The sequence below is a fragment of the Taudactylus pleione genome, unplaced genomic scaffold, assembly GCF_031769625.1.
Source record: "Taudactylus pleione unplaced genomic scaffold, aTauple2 ptg000486l, whole genome shotgun sequence".
NCBI classification, from domain to species: domain Eukaryota; kingdom Metazoa; phylum Chordata; class Amphibia; order Anura; family Myobatrachidae; genus Taudactylus; species Taudactylus pleione.
Genome location: NW_028284888.1, coordinates 839,577 through 864,726, shown reverse-complemented (window position 1 = coordinate 864,726; position 25,150 = coordinate 839,577). Strand labels below are relative to the sequence as shown.

General features: G+C 45.8%; 1 protein-coding gene across 2 annotated transcripts in view; it reads right to left on the bottom strand.

Annotated features, from left to right (window-relative positions):
- The window catches only part of NRP2 (neuropilin 2), a 184,994-nt gene that overhangs the window by 7,405 nt on the left and 152,439 nt on the right, over positions 1-25,150 (bottom strand). The window contains exons 14-16 of one of the 2 annotated variants that reach the window (XM_088449487.1): positions 20,177-20,273; positions 18,637-18,675; positions 44-106 (exon numbers count right to left, since the gene is read on the bottom strand). In XM_088449487.1, the coding sequence (XP_088305613.1) occupies positions 44-106; positions 18,637-18,675; positions 20,177-20,273 (199 nt within the window). Of the gene's footprint in view, positions 1-43; positions 107-6,365; positions 10,321-18,636; positions 18,676-20,176; positions 20,274-25,150 lie in introns of those variants that run through there. The other variant, XM_088449488.1, reaches the window with a different exon arrangement.

Sequence of the window (25,150 nt, the reverse complement as noted above, 5' to 3'; positions counted from 1 at the left end):
AAAGTAACTGTTTATGCCGGGCAATGCTAAAATAATTCCTTACCAATCTTTCCTCCAACGTTACGTCCTAGAGAATCGTAATCATTTTTTATCACTGGAACGTCCACTAAACAGAGATGGAAAAGACAAAAACATGTCTTAATCAATGTTCCGGCATCGGAATAAATATGAATCACTTAAATACATAAAAATTAGGACACAGAAAGAAAACAATGTATTTAAAAGTGGTCTTCGTTAGCGGGATTTGAGCTTTTCAAATACAGTCTAAAGAAGACACGATTTACTATCACTTTGTATAAAAAGGATATTTTTAGGGTTATTGCTTAAAGCGCAAAGATCAGATTAAAAAGGTGGTAATAGAGAGACTCCCCCCCCCATCCCCAAACAGAGCACAGAGTTACTGATCGTGCAGCCATTTTTTCACAGGCCACTCCGGCCCTCTTACAGATCTGCATTGAAGCTGGGAAGAAAGACCACTGAACGGGAGGATGAATTACAAACCTTTATCTAGCCTCGTAGTGCAGCTGTAATATTTCTTTAGAAATGCTATGACTAAATGATACAGGAATGTACTGTGCCTTTTTTTTTTTTAAAGTGCTGTTATCATACGTACAAGTATTGCAATTAGTTTTATAAACACAGGACCGGAAAATTTCTACACAATTACCACCAATTGAATTTTCACATCTGCACTAGAGGTATACAGTAAGTATTATGGATATACTGTATGGTAGGAATTAGGGTAGATGGGTAACGTGCTTTTAGTTTTCTGTTCGTATAAAACTGAGGTTGGAAATAGACATCACTGGTAATTAGACTGCTGCATACACGCCCATCAGAATCTACGGACAAAAAAACCTGATCTGAAAAGCTGTAACTAATTAGATGTTTGTGTAAATTACATGATAAGCGGTACCACCATAGTTCTGCTAGTTGGGTCTGTAAGTGGTGTATGGTACCACCATAGTTCTGCCAGTTGGGTCTGTACCTGCTGTATGGTACTGCCATGGTTCTGCTAGTTGGGTCTGTAAGTGGTGTATGGTACTACCATAGTTCTGCTAGTTGGGTCTGTAAGTGGTGTATGGTACTACCATAGCTCTGCCAGTTGGGTCTGTAAGTGGTGTATGGTACCACCATAGTTCTTCCAGTTGGGTCTGTACCCACTGTATGGTACTGCAATGGTTCTGCTAGTTGGGTCTGTAAGTGGTGTATGTACTACCATAGTTCTGCCAGTTGGGTCTGTAAGTGGTGTATGGTAGCACCATAGTTCTGCTAGTTGAGTTAGTGCATGACCGGTGGTACCACCATAGCTTTTGCCAGTTGGGTCTGTACTTGGTGTATGGTACCACTATGGTTCTGCTAATTGCGTTTGGGGACGATAGGTGGAAATGCCATAATTGGGTTTGTGCATGACAGGCGATACTACCATAGTTCTTCAAGCTGGGTTTGTACGTGATAGGCAGTACCACCATAGTTCTTTTAGTTGGGTTTGTGCGTGATGTGTGGTACCACCATAGTTCTGCCAGTTGGGTCTGTACTTTTGTATGGTACCACCATAGCTCTGCCAGTTGGGTCTGTACTTGGTGTGTGGTACCACCATAGTTCTGCCAGTTGGGTCTGTACTTGGTGTGTGGTACCACCATAGTTCTGCCAGTTGGGTCTGTACTTGGTGTATGGTACCACCATAGTTCTGCCAGTTGGGTCTGTACGTGGTGTATGGTACCACCATAGTTCTGCTAGTTGAGTTAGTGCAACATAGTCCTGCTCGTTGTGTCTGTTCATCAGTAGTTGATGCCACCACTATTCTGCTAGTTAAGTCCACGCATGAAAGGTGGCACCCCAACTGTTCTCCTATGAGGGTCTATGCGTGATTTGTAATAATCCCCCCATTCTGCTAGATGACCACGTTTTCTTACTTCCTTTAAAATAAGAGTCTGTTTTGTGTGACCTCCTATGTTACTACGCCAGCTAAACACAACATGCATTTAGAATGTGTTATACTGGTAAATGGGTAATACTTTGTGTTAAAATGACATATACAACCAACCAACCATTTGTGCACCTATAATCGGTGATGAGTAAACCAAATAGTATAAATTAAATTAAAGGAGCAAATTAATGACATATGTATCAGTTTCAGACACAATTTTCTTATATCCAAAACAAGCTGAGTAGGTGATTAACTGACACAGAATCAGTGTCGACTCCAGAGGTGAGGCTGCAGCACAGTCCAAAATTAGAATAGGGAAGTCACACCAACTGCCACCCAAACTGCTGCAAAACATCGCCGGCCAGGACTCACTGGCAGTTGGTGTGGCTCCCTGATTAGAATTTTACACTGCGCAGAAGCCCTATCTCTGGAGCCGCCACTGCACAGAATTGTGATTTTTGGCAACTGCAAGAAGTGATTTCTGTCCTGACGCTAAATGGTAACTCTGGTGACATCTAGCTGTATGGTGGTAACACCATCTTGGAATGAAATTATTTCACTGGATCCCTCTTCAGGGTCAAACAACTGTCACTGTAACCCGCTGCCAGCACCAAACAGAAAACTTGCGCAGAGGAGCGGTGGGGTCACCGGGGCTCCAAGAGTAGACCCGCCATGGGACATAGCAGCACAACTACAGTGGCTAATTGTCGGAGCGCTGTACCTTTGCATTCTGGCTCTGCTTTTATCCTACCTCTGCAAGAAGACTGTGTGTACGTCTAAGCACACAACACAAGAAGAACATTGCGCCAGAGGATTAACCAAGTTTGGGGAGATCAACATGATAGTTATGTAGTGAGCTGCTGACGTACACCCCTGGCTCTAACTTCTGCCCTTTGGGGATAGGGAAAATGATGTCCCATTTTGCAGATTACCCCAGAGAGAGGACAATCTTTATTATAATCACATTTGGGCTATTTAGCACTTAGCAACTTGAACAAAATCCCAGAACTATCAGCATTTTGTCGTCTCAGGTGACAGAGTGATGGAAACTTCAGGAAGGCCAGCAAATTGCTGGCGTAATGTGACAGAGCCATAATGCAAACAACAAAAGAAAAGAGAGACAAAAATCTGCAAATGCCTTTAAGTTGCCGATAGCCCAACGGGCCATTTCCACTGGTAAGTAAAGAGAAACGATGTTTGTACAAAAATAATCATCCTTTAATTACATTCCACACAGCACATGATCAAATAAGCTTCAGATTTCCATAAGATTTTTTTTTGTTTTGTTTTCATTCACAGGCAGAGGACAAAGCAAGAGATACAGGGGTTATAAAAGGGAGCGGGAGAATAATTGAATATCATATTTACCAATAGTGATTTTTACCAGGGCTTTCAAAAGAAAATAACATTATACAGCATATAAATAAGGAGCAGCATTCTCCATGCCCGATTGTTCGCAGATAAGTGAAATGTATAAACACGGCAGAGAGCTATGTTGAGGTTCATCATTAAAGGGTCATAACTGCAATTACTAATCACTTTAACATGAAATAAAAAGATGAAGAGCTCCCACAACAATGATCTCTGTAAAAATCCCTAAAGATTTTAAAGTGCATCTGTCAACTAAACACAGCGGGGGCAGCCATTTTGCATGCTGAGGCAATGCTAATGAGGCCTATTAAGTCATGTGTCTACATCCCAGTAAATTGATTGGCTGTAGGTTTATGAATATTGGCTCAGGTCACAAAATGGCTGCCACAACTGGAAGACGGCGTTCGGGGCATTGCTCTGGGCTGTATGAGCGCAGGTAATCAACACAAAAAGTGATACAGGCAGAGGCATCATCAATGGTCATCTGAGGACAGAAATACCATTACTTTATCCATACTGCTTTCCAGTGTATAAAAATATAGCTACAGTATGCGTGCAGCGGCATGTTAAAGTGATTATCCCTTTAATAAATAACCACAGTATCTCCCCCATATTAATGTTATACTGGTAAGAAGCTTTTTTTTTCTTTTAAATATGTTTGTAAGCAGAAACATCAACAAAATTGCCTTTGACCACATACAAAATTCAGATTGCTGTTTTTTTTTATTCTAGGTTTACATTATTTTGTGAAACATTTTTTTTTTTTTTTTTTTTAAAGCAACCCCTTCAGAGCCAGACAGTAACGTGACAGACTGAGAAGAATAAAAACCTGCCGATCTCTGGGAAAAAATTACTCGTATTTCATAGGTTTTTATTAATTTCTGCATTTGTTGTAAACACATCCATCAGTAACACTGGCATTAGAAAGGCAGAAAAGATGTGTTTTCTGGCTGGAGGGAGAAACACAAATTAACAAGGAATAGATTCCAAAAAAAAATGAGCCTGTTCTTTATATATATATATATATATATATATATATATATATATATATATATTATAAATATACAGGGTGTATATATATATATATAATATATATATATATTTTTTTTAAATATATATTTATATATATATATATATATATATATATACACAACCTGTATGTGTATAATATATATACTGATATATATATATATATGAGTGAGTGTAATTTTGCATTACAATTTTCAGAATCAGACAGCAAACGCTGCGTACAACTATATAAATTTTGTTCTGAGCGTGTGGTAACAGATGGTAAGCTTTAGATACTGCTGTTAGATTAAACAGACAAGAGAAAACTAACAGCGTAATTACCAATTACAGTGCATTGGATGGTGGGGTGCTGTCTGCCACCCTTATACTATAAGACTGATGTGATTTTAAGAGGGTTAGTACAAATTGCCTTCCGTGATTTTGCTATATGAAAGATCTTCGTACAGAGACGCAGCTTCCGGAGGGAAGCCATTTTGCATGGACTACATCATGCTATATGATGGACTTATATAATGCACTGTGCAGCAAGTTGGCGTGACAAGATACTAAGTGAAACATGAGAATTAATTGCAGCAACAAAGGTCCCTGAAGAATATTTGTAATCACTATACATTGTCAGACTGGTTTCTACGTACAGGGGCAGAAACAGTCGATTCTTTGTTTTGATTTTTAATAAAAAAAAAATAATAAGAATCTCCCATCAGACGGCAAAAATAAAGACAAGGAATGGAAACGAGGGCGCCTTAAATCAATTCATGCGCTGTAGAGAAAACGTGGGAAATTTAAAGCCGATAAAATGTCACCTCAAAATTTAACCAAACTACCATATCACCGCCTCACCTGCCTCCCGGTATATTCTACAATGTACAAAATATTTCAACTTCTAGGCACATGGTCATGTGCGTATTACGCCACAGAAAAATAACCAGCAGTAATGCCAAATGGACAAAACCAATCTAATACAAAAAGGCTCAAAAAAATGATTATACACAGCAGTGTAAGGTATACTAATTAGCATTTCTGTGAGAAATACATTCAAACACCAAAATAACAGCATGGATACAAAAAAATATACATTTCTATGTCACATTAGCATATAAGGCCACGCATTTGCTACCTAAAAAAATTATGTAAAATTGATTGTTCTTAAGCTCCACTAAACACTGAAACAGCAAACTGTGCGCGTGAGAGCCGCTATCGTTATGTACATTACAGAGAGAACGGAACGTACGCCACCAGCGCACGTGTCTAGTTACACCTCTGCTCATTGTTTTAATTTGGACCAGAAACATAAATCAGGTAATACATACATTTTCTCCTGATAACTAGTCTTTTATATGACCAAAACTGAGGCAGAAGTTTGTCGAGTTGCAGTACCAAGATGGGATATATATAATTTTTTTTTTGGCTCAGGTTTGTAAATAAGGTGAATAGATGAAAACTTTTACATATGTAAAGCAGGGCCGTAACTAGGGTAGTGCGATCAGTGCCAGGGCACTGCAGGGCAGGGGGCGCTGTTTGGGTCTGTCAATTTTTCTGTTTATTATCATTCTCACTTGTAGCTTCCTCTTCTTTTATCCCCAGCATCTCCTGACCTCCCCAATCTCTTCCCTGGCCCTTCCCCATGAGGCCATGGCCCTCTCTCAGGTGCACTATATTATGCCCCTATTTATCCCCAGCATCTCCTGGCCTCCCCAATCTCTTCCCTGGCCCTTCCCCATGAGGCCATGGCCCTCTCTCAGGTGCGCTATATTATGTCCCTATTTATCCCCAGCATCTCCTGGCCTCCCCTATCTCTTCCCTGGCCCTTCCCCATGAGGCCATGGCCCTCTCTCAGGTGCGCTATATTATGTCCCTATTTATCCCCAGCATCTCCTGGCCTCCCCTATCTCTTCCCTGGCCCTTCCCCATGAGGCCATGGCCCTCTCTCAGGTGCGCTATATTATGTCCCTATTTATCCCCAGCATCTCCTGGCCTCCCCTATCTCTTCCCTGGCCCTTCCCCATGAGGCCATGGCCCTCTCTCAGGTGCACTATATTATGTCCCTATTTATCCCCAGCATCTCCTGGCCTCCCCTATCTCTTCCCTGGCCCTTCCCATGAGGCCATGGCCCTCTCTCAGGTGCACTATATTATGTCCCTATTTATCCCCAGCATCTCCTGGCCTCTCCTATCTCTTCCCTGGCCCTTCCCCATGAGGCCATGGCCCTCTCTCAGGTGCACTATATTATGACCCTAGTTATCCCCAGCATCTCCCGGCCTCCCCTATCTCTTCCCTGACCCTTCCCCATGAGGCCATGGCCCTCTCTCAGGTGCACTATATTATGTCCCTATTTATCCCTAGCATCTCCTGGCCTCCCCTATCTCTTCCCTGGCCCTTCTCCATGAGGCCATGGCCCTCTCTCAGGTGCACTATATTATGTCCCTATTTATCCCCAGTATCTCCTGGCCTCCCCTATCTCTTCCCTGGCCCTTCCCCATGAGGCCATGGTCCTCTCTCAGGTGCACTATATTATGTCCCTATTTATCCCCAGCATCTCCTGGCCTCCCCTATCTCTTCCCTGGCCCTTCCCCATGAGGCCATGGCCCTCTCTCAGCTGCACTATATTATGTCCCTATTTATCCCCAGTATCTCCTGGCCTCCCTTATCTCTTCCCTGGCCCTTCCCCATGAGGCCATGGCCCTCTCTCAGGTGCACTATATTATGTCCCTATTTATTCCCAGCATCTCCTGGCCTCCTCTATCTCTTCCCTGGCCCTTCCCCATGAGGCCATGGCCCTCTCTCAGGTGCACTATATTATGTCCCTATGTATCCCCAGGATCTCCTGGCCTCCCCTATCACTTCCCTGGCCCTTCCCCATGAGGCCATGGCCCTCTCTCAGGTGCACTATATTATGTCCCTATTTATCCCCAGCATCTCCTGGCCTCCTCTATCTCTTCCATGGCCCTTCCCCATGAGGCCATGGCCCTCTCTCAGGTGCACTATATTATGTCCCTATTTATCCCCAGCATCTCCTGGCCTCCCCTATCTCTTCCCTGGCCCTTCCCCATGAGGCCATGGCCCTCTCTCAGGTGCACTATATTATGTCCCTATTTATCCCCAGCATCTCCTGGCCTCCCCTATCTCTTCCCTGGCCCTTCCCCATGAGGCCATGGCCCTCTCTCAGGTGCACTATATTATGTCCCTATTTAAAAAATGGAGGGGGGTGCCAATGCTCTCTCTGGCACAGGGCACCAAAAAGTCTAGTTACGGCTCTGATGTAAAGTGCTGCAGCCGTGAGTAAGACTGGCTGCAGGGAGGCACTGGTACAGATAACCCTTGTGGAATATTTCTGTGGGCGTTTTTTTTGTGGTAACATTTTAGAAGAGCCCCATATCGTCATATCATTCCAGACAGATTGGAACCATTAAAACTAAAATGCACTTTGTCAAATATAAAGGATCTACTGATAACGTTCACAATTATGTTATAGTATCGGGGCCGAAGGTATTTGGGATAAAGTTTTGATGGGGGCGCAGACCTGTTATTGTTCTCAGTGAATTACAAAGCAGCCCACCTCTTTCTCAGCCTGACATGGCTGATACCATAGAGCAATAGCTTGCCCTTAACTGCACAACAAATACAATTACAGTGTGAAATATTATGTCAAAGGCAATGCCTCCACTTTTCTTTTCTAAAGGTTTTGATATATACCTGTAAATGAAATGGTGCTATGTACACATATGTGCTGTAACCCATAGCAACAATTCCAGTTGTAACTGCTGTTTTCTATTGCAGAACTGACGCAAGCATTTACTGTATTTGCTTGCTAAACATGAGAGTACACGTCTGCATGTCATTATCATTTCTTTGTAATTTATGCTACATTATGGAATCATTTTTACAATGCACTAATGCATCTAGTAGTGCACCTACGGGTTTCGTCTCCACAATGTATGTGCAGTGCCTTAGCACCAGGCATAGATTTCCCAAATCCATATTATATTATACTGAAATCCGTATTATTTGGTATTGGACGTGTTTAGCCCAATATTAAGAATTTTTCCAGTCAGCTACTGCTAAATGTGCAGATGATACTGCTGCCCGGCAACAACCGCGCAGATGCGGCGTTTGCAGAAATCGCTATTTTTTTATCCATACCTGTTACTGAGATAGCCATAAAACAAAGCCATGACTAGATAAGGCAGCAAACATAATATATGTAAGTGATATATACAAAGGCTTTTCTCAGCAGTATATATCATATAATTCACAGATTGAGCAAAGTCTGCCAATGAAAGGGTGGAACCTCGCTATCGAGCGGAGATGATGAGGCATGTAGGTCTAGAAGAGACTTCCTATGATTCCACTGGCAGATTGTAACCGCGGGTAGCTCTGAGCGCTGCTGTGTATTCCAGAGCGAGAGACATACTAAGGGGGAGGTTAATCAAATCTTGGAGAGAGATCAATTCGAGCAGTTACCCATAGCAGCGAAGCAGCTTCTAACTAATTTATCTAGCCTGTAAAATGACAGTTAGACGTTGTTTGGTTGCTATGGGCAACTTCTCCACGGTTTTATAAATCTCCCTTCCTATGTTCTACTCACCTGTCACCAACAATGCTAATAAGACTACCTTATTTTTAGGCCGGCCACAGAAGTATTTCTGAGTGGTATGAAGCCAGAATTTTTTTTTTCTTTGTATGGCATAATCCATCTAGCATTTAATATGGATTTCTGTAAAGTTGAAATAAAAATAACTATTTCTTAAAAAAAAAAATATATATACTCATGTGTTTTAATTGCATATATGAACTAAAAGCCATGACAAATGTATTGCAGTGAGCGGGAGCCCATTGGGGGTTTTAGCTACGCTCCGCGTCTCCTGTGGTAACATCTAATGCGATCATCGTGTGTCCCAAGATGGCCGCCATGCTTCAGAGTCACTTCCCCTGAGCACAAGTCAGGTTATTGGCACAATCATTTAAAATACATTAATTAACTTGTACTTAGGCAATGCTGACCTGAAGTGTATTGAGGACGGAAGGAATTGCAGGTAACGCAATAAGTTGGGTCATCAGAGTAATCACAATGAGCTGTTAAGACATTATAAATTTTCCTTGTGAAATGCGTATAAATGGTACAAATTGTCATGCTAATCTGGATTGCCCGAAAATGACCTCACAAGCCTCTGAGAGCCACGGATGGCAACAGCTGAACGCCCGTGGTCACCTTACCACGTACAGTGACTGTGAGCTCACTGAAATACATTTTCATTACTCCCCTAGTATTGTTTGTGGTTATCACCACTACTCACACATGCTGTCTCATACACACAGGGATATATAGAGAGAAGTATATACACTCGTCCAGAATTTCCTTCATGTTTTCAGGCAACTGTTTTGTTTTCCGTCTGGAGGAAAATTCAAAATAAAACTTGAAAAAAAAAATGTAAAAAAAAAAATTAAGTCCTTTAGTCTTTATAAAGATTTGAAGAGCATTCAAGTTCTAAAACGCGTCGCGCCTTCTTCTCAAACTTTTTTTTTTTTTCCAAGATGCAGCATTAGATTTTTAGAGACAGTCAAAAGAGGGTAGGATGTCTATGAGTTCAAAAGTATGCAGAAGAAAGTATCGTTGGGGCGTAAGGAACGGGAGGGTAAAAGTGCAAATTGAGCCAACGGTTCTTGAGTCTGTTAAGTCTAGATCCAGCGTCCGTCTCACCCTCAGCATCGCGAGCTGTGGTCGGGATCGTCTTGCTCTAGTTTAATAGTTAAGGTAGGCTCCACTGCCAATGGTGCACCGTTGGCGTAGTGTGAGGTTTTGTAGGTGATGGCTGGATCACTCTTCTTGGCCGCATAGCGGAAGCGGTGGTAGTGAAGCACCAAGGCCAGTGCCACAGAGACCAGTACCAGAACAGCGCCTCCTGCTGCCATAACGTAATACCAGTAGACTGGGATGGGCTGCACTGACACCGTGTCCACTGTGGGCTCGCTCCCTGGTAGAAGGGTGCCCCCTGGTGGAGAGACACAGAAGAGTGTTGCTAGGTGGGATGTAGGTGGACTACAATCATGTAAAATCAGACATGCTTTTTTTTATGCTTTTTCTTTTTGAAAATATAGAAAGTACACGCCTTGCTAATATATACTGTACTTTATTAAGCAAACTAGAGACAAATACACAATTCATTACAGGTTACTTTGGAACGTTATCATTTATATTCTAGCGGCACAGCTTGCTATTACTCTAGCCCAGCGCAGTCCAACTTTTTGAGCAGGATGTGGGGTAATCATACAAAAACTAGAGTCTAGAGTCATTTTAGTTGATGTCGGACTCTACATAGAAGTTTTTGCAGCAGTCATCTGACCTACAGGCTACACATCGGACAGCCCTGCTCTGGGAAACGTGGACAATTGACTGGTCTTTCTCATGCACAAATATTAGGTACAGAAAATGCACGCCGAGCCCGTCTTTACGTCACACAACACGCAGACAGCAAACCTAGGGGTCTAGTTACTAAGCAGTGTTAGGAGACAGAGTGAAAAGTGATAAGAAAGTGATAAGGTACCAGCCAATCAGCTCCCAACTGTCATTTTTCAAACACAGCCTGTGAGATGACAGTTGGGAGCTGATTGGCTGGCACCTTATCACTTTTCACTCTGTCTCCTAACACTGCTTAGTAAATAGACCCCTTAGTACATGTTGTGATCTGTGATGTCATAGTCATGTTCCTTATCGATCTCCCAAAATGTATCACTATAGAACATATGTAATTATTATAATACAGGGGTGTCAGTTCAGAACGACAAGGCTAAGACATCTAGGGCGCAATTCAATTCGGAGCGATGACCGCAATGCCAGCAACGCAGTGCCCACATCAGCCGCACTTATGGTAGCCCCTAAATTGAGCATTTTAATAAGCACCCCTATGGGGTTTGTGAACTAAAACGAGCGATTTAGGGGCAACATTATCACGATTTAAAGCGCCGGCATTTAAACACCATTACAATTACATATATCAGGCATTGCCTGCACATTCCCTTCAAGCTGAATTGTCCCCCTACCACGCACAGAGGAGCATTGGTGTGAAATTGTTCACTCAGGTGCACAGAGCAAAAACAGCAACAACAAAAATAGTGTACAGGCTTCAGTGACAATAACTTCACTAGATTGAGGACTCATAAACCCACCTGACAATTATTAAAACTATAATCACATGCCATGGGGGAGATGCATCAAATCTTGGAGAGAGATGTTGCTCATAGCAACCAATCAGCTTCTGTCATATTTCTAGCACAGCCTGTAAAATGACAGTTAGGAGCTGATTGGTCGGTACTTTAACTCTCTCCAAGCTTTGATAAATCTCCCCCTTTATGGGCGGGACGCACCAATGTCAGAAATGCGGTCAAACCACTGAAAATGTTGTTTTTGGGGTGGGTTTGACCGCATTTCTCATATGCACCAAGCCCCGGAATACGATGCTGGAGGGATTTCTGGGTCATAGTACTGTCCTTTGCGTTTTTTTTCTTCCTGCATACTGGCGTAATTATTCATTTCAACTTTGTCTACAAATATCTTGACCCCCTGATGTCTGCCAGAATTTTATTAAGCACATAAAGCCGGGAGGAAATGTTGACTCGATGTGCGATGGCAAACACAGAGAGATGCCTTTAAATCCGACAGAGAAATAGCAAAGTAAGTATGAGCTGTCAATACGATGGGAAACTTTGGGAAATGTCTTCGCCCTCAGACAGACGGCTTCCTCTACACTGATGTCAAACAAGAAATATCCAGTACAAATTCTAGGTGTGTGAAATAAAACAGAATTTAGGGTGGACCTTGATGAAATATACAGTTTCCAATAACGCAGAGTCAGCCAGAATCCCTTATCATGTAGATTAGTCTGTATGTTGCCCGCTCAGCAATACCTTTCTCTTCCCTAATTTGTCAACTTAACCAGAACAGGCACTTCACTATTTTTTCCTTCTCAAGGGTACGTCAACCTCTGTGTAACTATTGATATGTTGGGGGGCAGCTGGACGTGTTCTGCAGACTGAGACACAGGAGAAAGCAAAGTTCTCAGCATTGCGACTTGTAGCCGAGCAGGAGCGTTATATTCCCCGCAACCGACGACTCCACTTTCTCAGATAAAACGTTTTTCCTTCAAAACTAGGACAGTTTATCGATATTAATTAATTACAGACAACAACGTGGGCCAAAAGACTAACAGGATGGGGAATAGAACAACTTCAACTGCATAAAATATGTACAGCCGCAATTGCTATAATGGGGCCAAAACAGCCGTAGACTGACCCAAGGATTACATTATATTCAAACAAGCTAAATTACCATGAATGCTGGCAGCTCTATCATCGCACTTACCGCTGGCAGCTCGTAAGGCAGGAAAATAATGATATTATGGGAGGATTATACATTATCTCATATAGCATATGCAGATAGTGATCATACATGTATAGAGTGCGTCTGCCAACATGGTAATGGGAAAAACACATACTGTCCTGTTATAGGTGAGGGGCAGAACGCCTCCGTCCTGACGGACCATTGCCAAACACTGAATGTTGCTGTATGTAAATATGGCTCTTCCTCAAGATTATGAGCGAGCTCTACTAAAGGTGAAAATGTGATAAAACCTCCAAAAATGCAATTTTCGGGGGTTTTACCGCATTCCCCAAATGTACTAAACACCGGAATGTGATGTTTAGCACCACCTTCAGGTGGCGTTACCCAATAGAAGCCTATGGGCTTCTTATCGGGACGCTCCCTCTTGGGAGGGATCTGGTCGGATCCCTCCCATCACCCGCCACGGCATGCGCAGAAGGACGCGTGAGCGACTTCCGGGTGTTAAACCCCCGGAAATCCGTCTGTCCGGAGCCATCGCAAAGGACAACTCTTATAGGGAGAGCTGTCCTTTGCGATATTCTTGGTAGGTACATAACGCGGTAATGAACCCAAACACAAGCAGAATATACCGTAACGCGGATGCGATGCTTAGTACTTCCCGCCCAATGGATTTAACATGCTTCTCCTATGCAGGGAGCTGGGGGGTGTACATGGGTTAATGTATAGTTGACTAAAAAAAAAGTTATGTGGTAAAAACATTCACAGTCAGGTAGTTTTATAGGTAACTATTAATGACCTGCAATCTCTGCGCCAGTGTCATTTACAGATGGCGTACAAGCATAAGAGCCCGGGCAACGGACATCATTTCCGTGGGTCCAGATTTGCGGATTTCAAAAGGGGCAGAGCTTACATGAAAATGGGAAGTGTTTTGGCCAATACGGTTATCCTGGGCAAATTGGTAACTGGATGGTCGGTGTCGTAACCCAGAGTGCAGGGCCTTGGGGGCGGCCCCCAGTCATTCTATAAGTGGCACCAGCATCCTGGGGGCTCTCCGGCTGCCCTGGAGTGTCTGTAGGACACTGAGTGATTCTCAGCTCCCCGGTGACGGCACGAAGAGAAGTCACGCCGCTCACCAGGCAGTCGCCTATCGGCGCATGCAAGGACCGACTTGCTGACTCCCGCATACATACTCGCAGACTGCAACTGGGAGCTCAGACAAAAACATAGGGCTTACTGCGTATGACACCCCTAACTCTAAATGGCAAATGCAGGACTGTCCATTGGATACAGAGTACCCGAGATATAGGAGGTGATTTATGAAACCTAAAGACGAAAGGTGCAGGTTGTATCCCCTAGCAACCAATGAGATTCTAACTATCCTTTCTCTCATGCTCTCTGCTAAATGATAGCTACAATCTGTCTGGTTGCTATGGGATTCCACCTTCACATTTATTCCTTAGAAAGTTGATTCACTTTCCCTTCAGTCGCAGTAATGACTATATAGGGTATAAAATGCTTGGACAATAATTAGTATAGTTTTATTATTTATACAATAGTGATGAGCCTTCTGTGATCCCACCGGCAGCCTGGGAAGGGACAAGAACTTATCTGCTTTACACCATAAAGATACAATAACAATAATACATAATAGACACCATTAATCAAAACTAGGGAGATCTCTACTTTAGCATAATAACTGTATAATTCGTGCTGACCCGTCCTGTTTCTCCACAGCGGTCACTACCAGAATAACTCTGGGAGAAGAAATCATTCCATCGCACCCGGCCAAAGCGTTGCTATGTTTTTACTGGCCGGAGTTTGGTTCCAGTATTATACTGATACACACAGAAAACAAACAGATTTCAGACTAGCGTACATGGCGAGTACCAGGAAACAGGGAAACCTAAAGGAGCTAAATAAGGTGCCAGGCAGCAAAGCAACGGGGCGTCCTAGCTGGAACGACTCCACTGAACGACGCCCAGCCGCCATCGTATATTGCTGATGAAGACTATAAGAAACAGAAAGACACAAAGGGCGAGAGGTGACCATTGCGCAATCTCTGATTATTCCAGTCCTGGATCACAAGCAGATATTCGGAAATGCTCTTGGCACAACATTGCGCTTCTCTTGTTTGGTTTTAGGAGCAATTAAAGGAGAATAACAAAATGCCAATGACAGGGGGAGGCGTAGAGTGTTGCTGCTTGTATGTATCAGGCTACACAGATTATTATCATTATTATCATGTATTATTATGTAGCTAAAAAGCAGGAGCCTACTGAATGCTGCAATGTATAATGCTTTGCATTGTGTAGGTGTGTTTCTTGGCCTAATAACGTGCCTAAGGCATTTACTTAACTCCAATATCTATGCCACTGTGTATGTAATATATACAATGAGGGGCAGCAACGTTTCTTATGTGTAACATCCCGCTAAGTGCCATCGCGTGAGGCTCCTTCCCTGACTGGCACCACGCCCTAAATGTCAGTGACATCATGTAAGTGGGCGGGGTCACAGACATAACTTACGCAGCAACTATTTTGCTTTCCTACCGGTCACCACATTTATTACTCTGTAACAGTTTGAGTACGAATGAGACGAGAGAGAGAGGTAACGCTGCACCTGTCCCCTGAATGTGGACGTCACAATTAGATACAGGTTATTAGGGAGATAAGGTTACACCATCTGGTTACACTTGGGGACAACCACAACAGTCCCCCCAATTTCCTGCATGTATATCGTCAGCTGCAGACCGTGTACTTTCATAACAGGGCACATCTGGGACGTCTTACACAAAGCTGATATTGGTGAAGCCGTTTGTAAGGGGATACTATGAACCCAGACCCCTTAATAACAGATCCTGTTACACAAACTGTGGGATTTATATATTAACATCCAGCGATAAGTCGCCTAGAAAATCACCTATTGCTACCATTTATCACTATATCATCACCGGAGCAAACGAGCGATACTGTTCTACTAGCCCGGAACAGTAATAGCTACCTTACCTTACCCCGGGCCAGTCTGAGGCATACTTGCCGTCTTTGGCAAGTTCATGTCTGTGAGGTCTATGGAGGTGGCGGGACAAGAATTGTATCATTGTGGCCCCGACCCGTTTTGACGCAATTCTTGGCTTTGCGTCACTGCAGGGAGGGCGGCAACGATGAAACTGATAGCAAATCAATTAATTATGGCAACTCGCGTGAATGGTGGCGACTGGCGGATTATAGGAATGTTGCACATTTTTCATGGGAGTCGAGAGACTCTCCCTAAATCTGGGGGTCTCCTGGTAGTTCCAGGAGAGCGGACAAGTATGATCTGAGGGAATATACACATGGTGGGGGATAAAAAGTTAAATAGTTGAAACTAGTTTCACAATGAAATGAAAAATATAAAAAAATATATATTAAAAGTATCCATAATTCTTTATATAAATAATAAGGCATTTTCCCATTCATAGTCCTAGTGGTAACAGGATTAGGGGCGATACATGTACCACCACGATATTTGCTATATAGGCTTGCCCATGAGAAGCTTACTGTGGACAATGGCGGTTTTCGCCAGACATAGGACTTATTGTTGGTCACTAAATAGATCCCACAGTCTCCGCCAAACCCATTGCTCCAAAGTGACGCATGGCGGCGGCACAGCATAATTTTGTGGATGACAATAATAATTTCAAATCACTGGTTTAATCTCTACCTTTAATGGAAGTTTTAAAACAATTAGGTCTCCATTGCTTCGCTATTATCGCTGCGATTAGGATACAAGACTCATCTGGCTGATAAAGACCAGCTACGTTACTCCACCCCGATGCTCTAGCTGTTACTGACATACTGCGCTCAGAAAGACCTTGTGCCTGCACAATATTATACGTATACTACATGCTGCCAGCGACAGGAAACGTAATATTACTGCGTGCCACGTACATGAAATAAATACATTCTAGATTAGTCCATGGGAAGTAGTCACTTTATAAGAGGGCAGCATATTATTTAGTCTATTCTAATTAGTGCTTATTAGTACAATCTGAATCAGCATCACCACAGCTGTATTTGGTCACAGAAACATAATTATGAGTTGAAAAAAAAATAGATTCTTTGTAACCAGAGAAGAAGCAATTTCCATCTTTTTTATCAATGTCAGATATTTGCGCACAATCTGGTGTAAAACACTTGGTTACATAATATTTAATCATAAAGGTTAATTTGACAAAAACCTTAATGAAAATTTGAGGCAAAGTTAAACTGCAGAGATGCCCTTTATAGCCCAATGTTGTTACGTTACAAAAGGGTAGATATACCAAGCCTTGGAGAGAGGAAAAGTGGGGAAGTTGCCAAAACCAACCATTCAGCTTCTAACGTTCATTTCTTAGCATTTGCCATATTTGCCGACTTCCTGGTTGTTCCCTTTAGGAGGGGCAGCCAGGTCGGCTCAGCAGGGAGGCGTGTCGTGGGAGAATGGGGGAGTCAATGGGCATGATGACGTGATTGCGTCATCATGGTCCCGTTACATAATGCGGGGAGCAGGGCCACAATGACTCAAAACAGCGCGAAACGCGTCAGTGGCTGCACGGACCACCAACTTTCACCAGGTAAGTGGGAGGCTTGCAGGCTTCCCACTTACCTGGTAGCTGGCTCGGGAGACTTGCCCACTTTTCCAGGCAGCCAGGAGCGCAAACGGATTTTCGGGAGCCTCCCGGTGTTTCGGGTGTTGCTAGATAAATAACAGTTAAAAGCTGGTTGGTTGCTCTGGGCAACTTCTCCACGTTATCTCTCTCCAAGGCTTGGTACATCTGCCCCAAAGTGTTAACAATGCAAAAGCGGCACTTTATACTACAGCCTTCCACAGATCTGATCAGCGGCCCCTAATCAGAGGCTAATGACGACCACACAACCTACATAACCCCCATCATCCACCCGAAACTGAATTTAATAACTTCACAATCAGGTCCAGTCTTTTTGCCCATTGTCTTTGACTAACATTGAGGGTCAGCCATCCAATGCACCCTAACATCGAGGGTCACCCATCCAATGCACCCTAACATCGAAGGTCAACCTTCCAATGCACCCTAACATCAAGGGTCAACCATCCAATGCACCCTAACATCGAGGGTCAACCATCCATCGCACCCTAGCATCGAGGGTCAGCCATCCAACGCACCCTAACATCGAGGGTCAGCCATCCAATGCACCCTAACATCGAGGGTCAGCCATCCAACGCACCCTAACAAAGAGGGTCAGGTATCCAACGCACCCTAACATCGAGGGTCAGCCATCCAACGCACCCTAACAAAGAGGGTCAGGTATCCAACGCACCCTAACATCGAGGGTCAGCCATCCAATGCATCTTAACATTGAGGGTCAGCCATCCATCGCACCCTAACATCGGTGGTCAGCCATCCAACGCACCCTAACATCGAGGGTCAGCCATCCAATGCACCCTAACATCGAGGGTCAGCCATCCAACGCACCCTTCAGTGGCAGCTTTCCATAATATTTACCCTAAAATAACAGCACAACTGTCGCTGGAGCTGCCTAGTGGCTGCAGTGGGGTCTGAGCTAGGTAGAGGCCGGAGACACAGGCCCATGACCTCCAGGTGCCCCTTCTGCTTATCCAAGTCTGTGCAGCAGTCAGGGGCCGGAGACACAGGCCCATGACCTCCAGGGGTCCCTTCTGCTTATCTAAGTCTGTGCAGCAGTCAGGGGCCGGAAACACAGGCCCATGAGCTCCAGGGGCCCCTTCTGCTTATCTAAGTCTGTGCAGGAGTCAGGATCCGCAGGGGCCGGAGACACAAGCCCCTGAGCTCCAGGAGCCCCCTTCTGCTTATCTAAGCCTGTGCAGCAGTCAGGAGCCACAGAGGTTGGGGTTTGCATGTTATGTCCATACTCTAAAGACACTTTGCTAAATAAGGACATTATTTGAGTGCAAATGCCAAAATAAAACTGTATATGTCACTAGAACGTAGGCATACCTGGGTAGACAGTAGGCTGAGGGAATGCAGTGATGGGTTCTGTAATAGGGAAAAAAAGAAACATATTACAATCTTAAAATGTAATTCGAGCGATCTAATGGCATCTTAAAAATCTCCCAAAGCATGTGAACGGTTACAAATATATCCCCTCATTTTACAATAGAGGAACATCTCAGCAGGTAATACACAGCCTCACAGATACCTTGTTGTAACCACATTAGTGTCTTAATTTCAGCTACAAGCCCAAATGTCCCCAAGGATTCATTACTTTCATTTAATATGCAGCGTGGATGCCGGGTATGTGTGCGAGAAGAACGCGTATTGATTAGATGCTCAGTCTGTATTCCACGAAGCACACGTTACACCATCCCCATAATCCTTAACTGGGATAAAACAATTAAATAATCTCACGAAACACGTAACAATATATAGTGATCTCTAGCGATGCTGATTCTGGAACGCAGACACACACAGGCCTCCCTGCGGGGGATAGTGAGGGTCTGTAATCGCTCAGATCCGGGGTGGGTGACACATTGCTCAGCTTTGCTCAATGACAGGATCTATGACCATTCAATAGAGCATCCTTCACCGAGGTCTCAATTATTCCACTAAATTGTAATTTTCTGGTCCAGATCTCCCGAATCCCACTTATCCGAGTCAGTGAATACTGACAATGAAATAACCGGAGGACTGTGATGAAAACGCAACATCCATCCTGAAATTAACTCAAGGCAGCGCTGACTTCTCTGTTTCACACGATGACATTTTCCAGGCTAACCTTTATTATGCCGTATTAAAGACATTTGACAATTCCGTAAATAATCTGTCTTTGTCCTGAAGCTACTGTAAGATGCTCGTTTTGTGGCATTTGGAGAGGGCGGTGTGGCTGTAACAACCAGAGATTCTACCATCTCCCCTGACGGTGCCCGCTGTCAGCAAAAAGCCTAAATACTTCTCTGCATTGTGGGCGCCCAGCTCTCAGGGGGTCAGGATGTACTAAAGCTAAAAATGCAGTAAAACCCCAGAAACGGGGCTTTTACCGCATTTTCTATATGTACTAAGCACTAGAATGTGATGCATTCTGGTGCTGAGAGGAGGGATGTACCGCATACCGGGCGTGATGCTTAGTACATCCCGCCCGTGCTTTCCAAACATTGCTGTAATCCTTTCCTAGCCAGAGCTACAAGAAATGTCATTTGCACTGTACTTTATGGGGCCACTGTCGGGGGATAAGATTAATAAATCACTCCCTCATCACCCATCAGCCTTTCCATACGAATAACACTAATCCTGAAGGGGATCTCACTTCCAATGACAACTGCGTTCCGCAAGAGGGCTTGCTTCCTCCATGGTTCTGCCACAGCGAGCTGGGAGGGTGAGGTTCTCAAAGACTTCTTCTACACCCTCAGGTTATTTTTTTCCCAATATCCTCCACTCACTTCCCCCAATAATATGATACACTTCTGGAGTAGAGAACGGTCCCACAACCCTAGGAGCCCGTTCTGCAGACCAAGCAGAGGAAACAGCGGACGTCACTTACCCATGCAATGTTCCAGCGGGATGTCGTTAGCTATCCGAATGTCATCCACAGCGATCTCCCCAGACTGCCCTCTGCCAACACTACCATCGATGACAACCTGCGTGCAAAGAGCAAGAACGTGAGTCGTTGTTATTAGTGTATAAATGCTAGATTCTAATTGTTCATGTCATACCGTTATCAGATCATACATCATCACTGGGGCTGATTCACTCAAGCGTTCGGTTCTGTGGCCGCCTCGCACAGTGTGTTTAGGTGAATGTTACTGGTAATAATCTCATTTCTGCTCACACCCCTTGGGGGGGCGGGGGGGTGTAGACGGGGCACCACCCCAAATATACTTGTCCAATTCCCACATGTAATACCACTGAAACATACACGGGCTTTTGAAAATAGATATCACTAGTAAAATGAATTTAAATTAGAGAGTGGCCATCACAAATATCCAATCAGTGCTCATTCGTATTCATTGTTCTATAAAATTCCATTTATATATATACTGTATAAATATATGTATGTTTTATGCTGCAGATTACATTTTATTTGTATCTGTACTAATAGGAATGGGAACTGCCATGACAATTATTTAGGGACCTATACAAGCATTTTAGGGTTGAGTCTAATGGTGGCCGACATATCGTATCTGCGGTACACATCAGAACATGAAGGACGGAATGATCCCTCGTTCAGCATGGCCGTCCAGAAGACATCGCTAATGACTGCAGGAGTGCGCAGACTGGACGTACACACTGAACGATCCGGCCGATAAGTCGTTCCGATTTGGACGGATATTACATATTGGACTGACATCGCTCCAGTGTGTACCCATCTGAAGTCTTATACATCTGCGGCATCTTCTTCCTACCTTCTGCTGATGCACCCAGTTATGCTAATTATCCATCTATCTCCATGCAGAGGGTTGTCCCGCCCCCAATACTCCCACAACACATCCCGCCAATCCCACAATCCCGCCCCCAACTCTCCCACAACACATCCCCACCAATCCCACAATCCCGCTCCCAACACTCCCACAACACATCCCCGACAATCCCACAACCCCCCCTTCCCCCGACACTCCCACAATACACCCCCAACACTTCCACAACACCCCCCCAACCTCGCCCCCAACACTCCCACAACACATCCCCGACAATCCCACAATCCCACTCCCAACACTCCCACAACACATCCCCGACAATCCCACATTCCCGCTCCCAACACTCCCACAACACATCCCCGACAATCCCACAACCCCCCCTTCCCCCGACACTCCCACAATACACCCCCAACACTTCCACAACACCCCCCCAACCTCACCCACAACACATCCCCGACAATCCCGCCCCCAACACTCCCACAACACATTCCCGCCAATCCCACAATCCCACCCCCAACACTCCCACAACACATCCCCGACAATCCCACAATACACCCCCAACACTTCCACAACACCCCCCCAACCTCGCCCCCAACACTCCCACAACACATCCCCGCCAATCCCACAATCCCGCCTGCAACACTCCCACAGCACATACCCGACAATCCCACAACCCCCCCTTAACCCGACACTCCCACAATACACCCCCAACACTCCCACAGCACCCCCCCAACCTCGCCCCCAACACTCCCACAACACACCGCCGACAATCCCACAACCCCACCTTCCCCCAACACTCTCACAATACACCCCCAACACTCCCACAACACACCCCCAACACTCCCACAACCCGTCCCAACACTCCCACAACCCGCCCCAACACTCCCACAACACACCCCCAACATTGCCCCCAACACTCCCACAATACACCCCCGACAATCCCACAACCCACCCTTCCCCCAACACTCCCACAACACCGCCCCCAACACTCCCACAATATACCCCCAACACTCCCACAACCCCACCCCCAACACTTCCACAACACACCCCCAACACTCCCACAACCCCGCCCCCAACACTCCCACAATATACCTCCAACACTCCCACAATATACCCCCAACACTCCCACAATATACCCCCAACACTCCCACAATACACCCCCGACAATCCCACAACCCACCCTTCCCCCAACACTCCCACAACACCGCCCCCAACACTCCCACAATATACCCCCAACACTCCCACAACCCCACCCCCAACACTCCCACAATATACCTCCAACACTCCCACAATATACCCCCAACACTCCCACAATATACCCCCAACACTCCCACAATACACCCCCGACAATCCCACAACCCACCCTTCCCCCAACACTCCCACAACACCGCCCCCAACACTCCCACAATATACCCCCAACACTCCCACAACCCCACCCCCAACACTCCCACAATACACCCCCAAAACTCCCACAACCTCACCCTCAACACTTCCACAACACACCCCCAACACTCCCACAACCCCGCCCCCAACACTCCCACAATATACCTCCAACACTCCCACAATATACCCCCAACACTCCCACAATATACCCCCAACACTCCCACAATACACCCCCAAAACTCCCACAACCTCACCCTCAACACTCCCACAATACACCCCCAACCCCAACACTTCCACAACCCCGCCCCCAACACTCCCACAACCCCACCCCCAACACTCCCACAATACACCCCCAACACTCCCACAATACACCCCCAACACTCCCACAACCCCACCTCCAACACTTCCACAACACCCACCCAACCTCGCCCCCAACACTCCCACAACACCCCCCCGACTATCCCACAAACCCCCCTTCCCCTGACACTCCCACAATACACCCCCAACACTCCCACAACCCCACCCAACACACCCACAATACACCCCCAACACTCCCACAACCTTGCCCCCAACACTCTTACAATACACCCCCAAAACTCACACAACCCCACCCCCGACACTCCGCTCCAAAACTCCCACAACACACCACCGGCACTCCCACAACACACCCCCGGCAATCCCACAACCCCCCCTTCCCCTGACACTCCCACAATACACCCCCAACACTCCCACAACCCCGCCCCAACACTCTCACAATACACCCCCAACACTCCCACAACCCCACCCCCGACACTTCCACAACACACCCACGACACTCTGCTCCAACACTCCCACAACACACCCCAAGCACTCCCACAACATGCCACTGGCACTCCAACAACACGCCACCAGCACTCCCACAACACGCCCCCAGCATTCTGCCCCAACACTCCCACAACACACCCCCGACACTCCCACAACATGCCCCCGACACTCCCACAACACGCCCCCAGCATCCTGCCCCAACACTCCCACAACACCCCCCCGACACTCCCACAACACACCCCCGACACTCCCAAAATACACCCACGTAACGTAACAGATCAGTTCCGTGTGATCAGCTCCCACCTAGAAATGCCCAATTTATGTACAGAGGGCTCGATTCAGACCCGGTGGCTAAGAAGCGTTCACTTGTAGCTGGCTGATTATCGCATTATGCGCATGCATCGCAATGCGCGTGCGCGAACCAGTGTGAGAACCAGTGCGAGAATGAGTGACAGGAGAGGCTGTTTGTGGGTGGTGACAGGGGCTGGCCATTATAAATGGGGGAGTGGAGGTGCGAACGCAGGAGTGTCTGAGCGTCTTAACGCCGTTTCAGAGTCGTGTATAATTAGCAGGCAGCGTCATAGTACACGTCACCTGGTTGTATTTCACACTGAAGTGATCGCAGTGCCTCAAGCGCTGCGATTGCATCCAATGGTACCTGATGTACCGATGGTTGCATACACATTTCCGGGAGATGACGCGCGCAAGTGAGCGTCTTAAGACAGGCTGGTGGGCGTCAGCATACACAAAGCGATCACACGCCAAGACATAGTGGGCGTGTTTATGCCTTGCCGTGCGATAGCCTGCCTTGCTGGGTGTGTGCCGGATTTGCATACGCTGGGTGCGTGCGAACGCATCTAGCGAGCGGGTCTGAATGAGTTCCAGAGTACAGTACTCATCAATCCGTCCAAACTTTCAGTCTCCGTCCGTGTGTGTACACATAGTATGGCGCTAACGCAGTCTGAGCTTAATATCTAGGAAGCAGAATCCGTGAGAGTCAGGCCCCATTATCTACAGACTCCAACACCCCCAATGAAATTGTATATAACAATCTGCATAGAATAGTTAAGAAATAACACGCTGCTACACCACACACAGCGCTACAGCCACCTTACAGAGGGATTCCATCATAACACGCTGCTACACCACACACAGCGCTACAGCCACCGTACAGAGGGATTCCATCATAACACGCTGCTACACCACACACAGCGCTACAGCCACCGTACAGAGGGATTCCATCATAACACGCTGCTACACCACACACAGTGCTACAGCCACCGTACAGAGGGATTCCATCATAACAAGCTGCTACACCACACACAGTGCTACAGCCACCGTACAGAGGGATTCCATCATAACACGCTGCTACACCACACACAGCGCTACAGCCACCGTACAGAGGGATTCCATCATAACAAGCTGCTACACCACACACAGCGCTACGGCCACCGTACAGAGGGATTCCATCATAACACGCTGCTACACCACACACAGCACTACAGCCACCGTATAGAGGGATTCCATCATAACACGCTACTACACCACACACAGCGCTACAGCCATCGTACAGAGGTATTCCATCATAACACGCTGCTACACCACACACAGCACTACAGCCACCGTATAGAGGGATTCCATCATAACACGCTACTGCACCACACACAGTGCTACAGCCATCGTACAGAGGTATTCCATCATAACACGCTGCTACACCGCACACAGCACTACAGCCACCGTACAGAGGGATTCCATTATAACTCGCTGCTACACCACACACAGCGCTACAGCCACCGTACAGAGGGTTCCATCATAACACGCTGCTACACCACACACAGCGCTAGAGCCACCGTACAGAGGGATTCCATCATAACACGCTGCTACACCACACACAGCGCTACAGCCACCGTACA